General features: G+C 29.8%; 1 protein-coding gene across 4 annotated transcripts in view; it reads right to left on the bottom strand.

The window, feature by feature from the left end:
* The window catches only part of LOC106467294 (hypoxia up-regulated protein 1-like), a 72788-nt gene that overhangs the window by 7621 nt on the left and 55979 nt on the right, over window positions 1-9188 (bottom strand). For 3 of the 4 annotated variants that reach the window (XM_013927635.2, XM_022396067.1, XM_022396058.1), the window contains exons 15-19: window positions 7203-7247; window positions 5195-5352; window positions 3249-3459; window positions 2330-2548; window positions 228-462 (exon numbers count right to left, since the gene is read on the bottom strand). In XM_013927635.2, the coding sequence (XP_013783089.1) occupies window positions 228-462; window positions 2330-2548; window positions 3249-3459; window positions 5195-5352; window positions 7203-7247 (868 nt within the window). The remainder of the gene's footprint in view (window positions 1-227; window positions 463-2329; window positions 2549-3248; window positions 3460-5194; window positions 5353-7202; window positions 7248-9188) is intronic. The other variant, XM_022396076.1, reaches the window with a different exon arrangement.

The raw sequence follows: 9188 nt of genomic DNA, 5'->3' as shown, positions 1-9188 counted from the left end.
GTGTGTGTGTGTGTGTGTGTGTGTGTGTGTGTGTGTGTGTGTGTGTGTGTGTGTGCATGCATGCCAGTTTTTTTAATTCTATATTCTCCAATTTTGCCAAAGAGGTGTAATAAAATAATATAATAACCAGAGAAACATAACCTCACACCTATGGGATCAGCTCAAGAATATTGCAACAAATCAAAAAATTAAAATTTTAACGATTAAACAAAGTAGAGTCAGACTACCTGGTGTTTCTGCCTGAGTTTCCTTCTCTTCTTGTTGCTTCTCAGTGCTCTCTTTAGAATCTGCTTTCTCCGTTTCTTTCTTTTTCTTTGGTGTAGCAACACGGGCTTTATTAAGTAAGTACTTCACTTCTCGATCAAGAGATGCAAGTTTTTCTGCTATGGCTCTAACAGTTAATTTAGGTCTCTCGTATAACGGTAGTGCAGCTTGTTCCTTCTCACTGTTCTCTTTCCACTCCTATAAAAAATATGCATGTTTTAGTTAAATATACTGAGTTACAAGTTAGGCCTACAGGAAATTTAACTTATCTCCAGTATTAAATCGATTAGGAAAGTAATTAACTAATAATAACTGTATGCTAAAGCATGTTTAACATAAACCACAACACAACTTTGAAATCACAAGTGGGCTATACAAAAAGCAGTGCTCTTGCCTCAGACAGACCCATAAACAGTATCAGAAAAAACTTACTTGAATGTAGATTCTGATGCTACCTTTAGCTTCACAGTAAGTCTGATTAAAGACTGTTTACTTTTGTTGTGTAACATAGTTTGTTTCCACACAATAATGACACAAATAGACAAAACGTTCATAATTATACATTGACACTGCACCATCATAGGATTACAAATACCTTAACTAGATTTTAAATTCCCAGTTTCCCAGCCAATTAGAGAAAAGTATTTTGTTCTACCTGGTATTATGATGTGTTCCAAACAAGGTAGTTGTCATTTATTTGAAATAAAGAGGATACATATGATTTAATTCTTTTCTGGTAATTCTGTTAAAAAACAAACTATACCAGGTGTTTAATGTTTCTATTTGGAACACTGAAATAAAAGTTTATTTTCAAAATAAGTTCCTCTCTCTTATCTACACAGATATTATCGATACAGTATCATACTAATCATATTAACTGCACAGCACATTTCACAGCAGATTGCTTAACTTGAATTTAATTCCATTCACTTCATGCAGATGTTACATAATAATTCCATGATAATAACTTTGGAGCAACTGCATGCAGCTTCAGAACATCCCATCTAAATAAAGAGCTCCAAATCTATTCATAGCTTCAGATCGTTGAAACTTAAGTTTGAACCCTTATGTCTGGATAAAGTTGTTTCTGACCATTAAATATCTACTATATATCAAACAATACTAACGATCATAGAATATTAGCATAATAAAGTCACATAACAGTTTAGAATAATCATAAGCTTCAATGTATTCGAATGAAATTCTTCTTGTTCAAAAGCAATCACTTATTTTAAAACCTGGTATGGCCAAAATATTTTTATCTTCCATGCAGTGAAAAACAATTTTAACTGTAATTTCTACACTACCAAAAGTATGTATGTATGTATGTACTATATGTATGCATGCAGACAGATAACTTCTAAAGGCTAAGTATGTTTAGTTTGTTTACTGGTTCTAGAGAAGATAACTATCATTAAAGAAACGTATTGTTTATCACTAATGTATAACTTGAGATTTTGAAACTGATGTCGAAGAAATGGAGAGTGGAGCATGTTACTTATCTTTCAATGTATTTAGTTAGTTTTGCTTTGTTTTTATTTTTCACAAATGTCCTGAAACTCTCTTTCCTGTTTTCATTATTATTATTATTATAATTCAACATATATATATAAAGTCAGTGTGTATTATTTCATCTATTTACCTTAAAGAAAGATTTAAATGATATGATTACCCACTACAAATGGGTAAGTTTCCAAAGACTTATTTTTACTGGATAAGATTATATAATTGCACTGTCTTTAAACTAACTGCACTAAAATTTGTAGAATATAGTAAAAGTTTATCTGTCCCTCTCTAGTGTTTTCAATCTTTTTTTTTCTTTTCTTTTTTTTACAATTGGACAGATATAATACCTCAAGGTTTGAATGTAGGTCTATAACCAACACCTTTTTTGTAAAATGCTAAAGCTTACCAATGACTTACAGCTCTAACCTCTGAAGAAGATTTTTTTTTAATTTCAGAGTAATAGTATCAAGCTGTTATTAGTAATAAATTATTCCCTGATGCTTAATTAGGATCTACTTGTATAATGATAGTTTTATAATAACAAACATTAAATACTTACTTCAGTTTCCTTTATTAATTTTTCAAGAGTACTAAGCTCAACTTCTGTAAACATTTGGTCCTCTTCACTCAAGTTCTTGGCTCCTTCATAAAATACTCTGCTGATGTTTAACATTTCTTTCAGGGAGTTAAGTGCCTCTGGGCGTTCCTTGTGTTCTTTCACTCTATCAAAGAGCTCTTTCATTGTGTCTTTCAGCTCTGACAATTTATCTTTAAATACCTAAGCAATAAAAAACAATTGCTGTAAACCACATATTACTCAAAAACAGAAAATCTATGAGTGTGTTATATGGCATTGTATAACATACTTAGTTCTATAAATAATTGCATTTTTCAAAGGTAATATTCATTCTAATTATCAATTTCCTCTATTAACAACAGGCCTGATAACTTTTTAGGTAATTATCTGATTAAAAGTCAGTGTAACATCTTAAACCTTATATACACAGAAGACTGAGCAATCTTTCCAGCAGTCTATAGTAGGTTGATACATGTAAAGGCTGCTTTTTGTTTGGGGGGAGGGGGTATAGTATATTTTTTTTAAATAATATAGTGCCATATATCAAATAACATTGACATACATTTAACTGTTGGTTCAGCATGTTGAAATAGTAAAACAAAGAATTTTTCTGTATAACCACAGTATGAAAGTTAAAAGCAGAATTCTATCTAATCCAATTTTAAACAGACTATAAACAGGAAGCAAGGAGCATTTAAAATTTTCCATCCGTTATGAATGTTTAGTTACCATACAAGTATTGATGATCATTTCACTTGTTAATTTACTTCTTATCACATTTAAAAGTACAAATGAAAAACTGATATGAGATCATTATTAAAGAAAAAGTGATGTTTACTACTTGGGTCTTTTTTCTTTTTATGTATTATCACAAACAAAGCTTTGGAAAAATTAAACAAACCTTTGTTTCAGCAGCATCAGATTCATATTCAAACCATTCAGATGCTTCATTTAATTTTACAAAATAACCATCCCTTTCTTCTGCTGTTGATGCCTTTTCATACTCTTCCATATAAAGTTTATGTTTCGTCTCATGAATGAAAGATTCTAGATTGTTTTTAGCCTGATCTCGTTGAAGCTTGTCACGATCTTTTTCATCTAGTTCCAGCAACCTATACAAATCAAACATGGTACGTGTTCTTACAAAATTTCTGTTTTTTTCTTAAATGATTTGATCTTATTTCTTGATCTAAATGAACTTGTATGACAAAAACAAAGTAACACACTGATAGTTAATTTAATCTAGTATTGAAGTAATTATAAAAGAACTATTAAATTTCAGATGAGTATATGTATTTACAATAATAGTTTGTATAAAACTACTATACACTAGTGAAATTTTGTTGAATGGACGGCAACTGCCTGTTGTAGAAACACAAGTGTAGAAGGCGACATTTCGAAAGTCTTCTACATTTCGTCTTCAATCTATTAAAGAATACTATACACTAATGTTAACCCTGACTTTTAATCTCAAATAATCCAAGAAATAGCAATAAAATATACAGATTCCAGATTTTGATATAAATTAGCTTTGACTTTGGATAAAGTAACACAAAAACATGCACAAAGAAATTAAGACTGTAATCTTCAATTTTGACCTTTTGCTCCCAAATTATGATTTTTTTTCTTGAAGACAAATTGTTGTCACAGAGTTCCTTTTCTCCTTAAAGGGATTTTAAATTTCTCAATGATGGATTATTATATCAGATGTCTCTACCTGGTCACATTAAATAATCCAATTCTAACAGCTTCCCCAGCTTAGAATTATAATCTATTCATAAGTTGCATGTCACTGGTTCCACTGGTCACATTTATTTTACTGAAGTAATTTCATTACTACAATAGTGTGTCTTTCTGATATAAAAATGTCTTATAAGAAACTTATACTTGTCAGATTCAAAGAAAAAGACCATCCATCCAGATAATGCATTCTGCAGTAGAGTTAGCAATCAACTCAATTACCTATGAGCATCAATTACATCCATTAGTGACACATAAAATAATCAACTAGTGTTTCTGATTGTTAGTGTTTTCAATTTTTCTAACTAACCAATAACTGGAATTATGATTAAGTTGATTAATGTCAAGAAAATAATCAACTAACTAAAACTGTGCTTCCAATTATTTTATTCCGTAATCAAAATCACAATTAATGTCATGAATTAATCAACTAATCAAAATAAGCATTTCCAATTATTCCAGCTATCCAGTAATTGAATACTGCAATTATGATTTTATATTAATTGAACTTTTGTTCAGTTCAATTGATTAGTGTCACAACTGAAAAAATAATTAACTTATTGAAATTAAGGTTTCTGATTATTCCAAATATTATCATTACATATGTTTTTAAGCACAAAGCTACATAATGGGCTAAATGTGCTCTGCCCACCATAGGTGTGTAGCCTGATTTTTTAGCATTATAATCTTTTTATTTTTAATTAGCAAACTTGTGAGAATAATCAATTAGTTGGATGTAACCAAATGATGAGTCCAGTGACTAATCAATAAGCAAATTCACTAATCACCCAGCTTTGATGAATAAGTACCTAAGAAAAGTGGGTTACAGATCAACATTATGGGCATATTATGTAACAAAATAGTATGGTGAGTTTCAAATATGGTGACATATATAAAATATTAAATTATATGAATGCAAATGCACCATTTTCCTAAAATGACCAGAAAACTGAAAAGGACTAAACATGTACACTTATTTTTAAAAAACACACTTTGTGAATAATATGAAAAATTAATCATAAAACACAAATCTTATATTTTGACCATTATTTATCATTCCAGCCTCAAAAGAATAGATGACTTTCCTAACAAAAGGTTTATACTAACTTGCTTCTGCTGGCTCTGGATTCATCTTCCGACAGATCACTAAGGTCTAGTTTGACCTCTTGGATGGAGATGTGTTCTTTCACAACATTAACCTTGGGTACTTTCTTCTGTTCCTCAGCTGTTTTGTTCTCTGCAGCTTTGGATTCTTCAGTTTTGTTCTAAACCAAAATAATAAAATATTTAATATTTCATAATAATACTGTGGACTTATAATGCTAGAAACTGGGTTTCAATGGATACCCATAGTGGGCATAGCACAGATAACCCATTGCATAGCTTTGTGCTTACCTATAAAAACAAAATATAATAATACTTTCTTTGTGATTCAAGTATCAGATAAAATAATTGTTGAAAACGATGTAAATTTCTTCAGTAGTTTTACTTTTTTTTTTATATTTTTTGTTTAAAAATTAATTTCTCTTTAATTTCTTAGCATAAGAATCTTTGTTCATAAAAAAATTACAATGTGAAATTAAAATATTCTACCTGTAATGTTAAAGAATTCAGAGATTAAACCAAATTCAAGCTAAAAAATTTCAGATCTAAAGACTAAGTACAATTTGTACTTTTAAAATTAATAATTGAAATTAACAGAAAATGAAGCATAATAATACTAGTTTTTTCAATAAAAATAAAGTAAAAAACAACAGGAAGTTGAAACCCAAAAACCATGTATGCATGCACCCATAATTTTTTTATACTTTCACCACTTACACCACAGTAATTAATGAAAACCTTCATAGCAAATGGTTTCATAACTCCAACCTATATTTCCATCCATCATAGTAGCACTTCATATTTTGTGACACTCATCTATTTTTGGTTTAAATGACTAAACTTTTGCATACAATAAAATTTAAATATATTTTACACTAGCATGGCAGATATTTGAATGTGTATTTTCAATCAGTTATGCACCTTATGAGACATGTGGGTTAAACAACCAAAACAGTCTCCAAGTTCCCTGATTTAGAACTGTTGACTCGAAATGGCAATCAGTCAACATCACCTAACACCTACACAGCTACTCTTAACCTGGTAGTTGGACTGACTTGTTACAGTTACAATCAAAAGTACATCACAACTCAAACCTTCCAATCCAAGGAGAACAGCTCTCAGATAAAGTCAACAGGAAAATTGGTAAACTCTTCTTGATTTATCAGTCCTGGTTGAAGCAGTTTGACTCAACTTACAATACTTCAGAAGTGATATTCTTGTAGAATTACTTATATGCTACTGTTACAAAAAACACATTTCTAGTAGCTTAATATTTGTTACTTTTGTTTTTGAAATTTCTTACTAACCACTAGGCGAAGCGTAGCCAAACAGTTTGAAAGTGTAAAACATTTCTTGAAGAAGAAACTAAGTAAAACAGTTCTCAGATAACAAAAAGACAAAAGGAAAAATTAATAAACTCTTCTTAAAATCTTGATTCACACTTGACAAGAAAGTAGCACTTAGCATGTTCTTTTATTTTGTATGTATGTATGGCATACAGGTAAAAGAACAAGACTAAAGTACAAGTTCAGTAAAACAAACCTGAGTTAGATCAAGCTTATGTTATTTAAACTTCGATATGTATATAAACATATTCTGAAAGTGACGGTACTTTTAAAATTTTCTTCCAATTAATATTATTTCCAAGAATTTTGTAACTTCTCAAAATAAGCAGAAGGAAAATATCTTGCATGAAACAAGTTGTTTACAGCTACATTTATCTTATACTGGTCATGTATTAGAATTTACAGTATTTTTAACAGAAGCAGTAAAAAAAAATTATAATAGTTGTTTTCATTTTATGAATGGCGAGCAAATATTCATTACCATTCTCATTACCCACACTTTAGGTATTACAACATCAATAGTACTACATGATAGAATTTTAGTAAATATGTTGAGATATGCTTTAAAAATAACCTGTTGAATTTTGTTTCTGATTACGATGTTACATAAAATGTCACTAATTCAAAGTAAGTTCATATAACAACAAATACCACATTAACGTTACCTCTTTTGACTGCTTGTCCACTTTTGCTGGATCTTCCTTGTCTTGCTGTATTACAATTTTGAAAAATAGTATGTCATAGAGATTTTCAAAAGTATTAGTCCTAGTATAATTAATTATTTATAATAAATATCTACACAAATAGATAAATCTAAGAAAACTTCGAACAATTACACACATTACATCTTGACAAAAACATATTCCAATAATAAATCTTTATTATGAAAAATTTTATCACTAATGCTATGAACACACATATTCTAATATGAAGAATTTTAACACCACCAGTAGTGCTATGAACACAAGTTAAACTTTGAAAAACTACAATTTCTAATTTGTTTTTCAAAATTTAATTTTTTACAACATAAGTACACTTCAAATAAGCATGCTTAACTTTTGTCTGATGACCTAAAATATTCTTTGTTTTGTAAATATTTCCCAATGTTTATTAAGTTTCATATCTTCATTACCATACACTAGACTGTATCATTAAAATTTACTTACAGGGCATTGAAGAAAAAGTACTTTTTTTTCAATTTCTTCTTAAATGCCAAAACTGACAAAAATAATTACATAATATAAAAGACACTTTTATATGTCAATCTTTTGGTCTATTACTTTTATTTACACACTACAAATGTTACAAGATTGTCTTCATCCACTGTACAAGATACATAGAGCTTTTATTAGCTATTGAAGCAGGACAAAGCAAAACTCATTTAAGGTGTTAATAAAATATTATAATGAAACTCTGGAGAAGGAATCTAAATGCTCATACAAAAATACAAGATAATGTATTCAAAGTCCCTTTGCTTTATAGCTACCACACAACATGTTTTGAAAGTGTAAAAACTGTTGATTCTCAAAAGCAGTACTGTGGGGTACAAAAGTTATAAAACCTGAAGAACAAATAAGAATCCGAGCATAATTTTTTTATGCATTCCAAAAATAAGACAGAATAGCAAATGCAGCATCTCAATTTTTTTTTTTTTTATAATAGATTACACATAAAATACAGAGCACCATAATACTCTTAGCTCAAGAACATAAATTGGCCATGTAAGATTTTAATAATGATCTCAACTCTCAAAATATTAAACAGATTTTTTTTTTTAAATGCATATATTTTTAGTCATAAGCCCTCTTCATGTGCTAGCTTTACAAAAAATGAAGTGATAAAATACAAGTTATGAATTTAAATTGAATTTAGGAGGAAAGATCAGTGTGCGGTGACATTAAAAACTTTCATAGTAAGGATAGGTAAAAAATATATAAATCAAAATTAATAATGGCAGTGGCTAATAAAATTAAAATTACTAATATCCATTTAATACTTTTAAAATCTACACTTTCACAAATGAAGACCAAGCATGAGGTGGGCATAGGTCACGCTGGTAGTTTAAAGGAAGAATGTACAAGCTTGTTCTTCAGAGTTGGTTTGGTTTGAATTTTGTACAAAGCTACACGAGAGCTATCAGCACTAGCTGTCCCTAATTTAGCAATGAAAGACTAGAGAGAAGGTAGCTAGTCATCACCACTAACTCTTGGGCTACTCTTTTACCAATGAATAGTGTCACATTATAATGCCACACCTGCTGAAAGGGTGAGCATATTCAGTGTGATGGGGATCAAACCCATGACTCTCAGATTGTGAGCTGAGATCCCTAACCACCTGGCATTGCCAGGCCATTCTTCATCCACTGAAATGGATGAGATGGTTGGTGAGTACCAACCTTTGTTTTTAACAGTGCTCACTCATCTATATTCTATTATGATGCTGTTCTTTCCTCATAAATTCTATTTAAATACCTAACTTGTATTTGATAAATTCACTAGTTACTTCTGTAGAGCTAACACCAGCAGAAGACCAAAGATATGTACATTGTTTTTTAAAATTTAATAAATGAATTTTTTTGGAGAATGTAGATCATTAAATCTCTTATTACACAGCAAACTGCACTCTCAGAAAGGCAGTACATAAATTAAAAC

Source organism: Limulus polyphemus, unplaced genomic scaffold, assembly GCF_000517525.1.
Source record: "Limulus polyphemus unplaced genomic scaffold, Limulus_polyphemus-2.1.2 Scaffold78, whole genome shotgun sequence".
NCBI classification, from domain to species: domain Eukaryota; kingdom Metazoa; phylum Arthropoda; class Merostomata; order Xiphosura; family Limulidae; genus Limulus; species Limulus polyphemus.
Note: the sequence above shows the minus strand (reverse complement) of the source record. Positions and strands in the feature narration are given on the sequence as shown.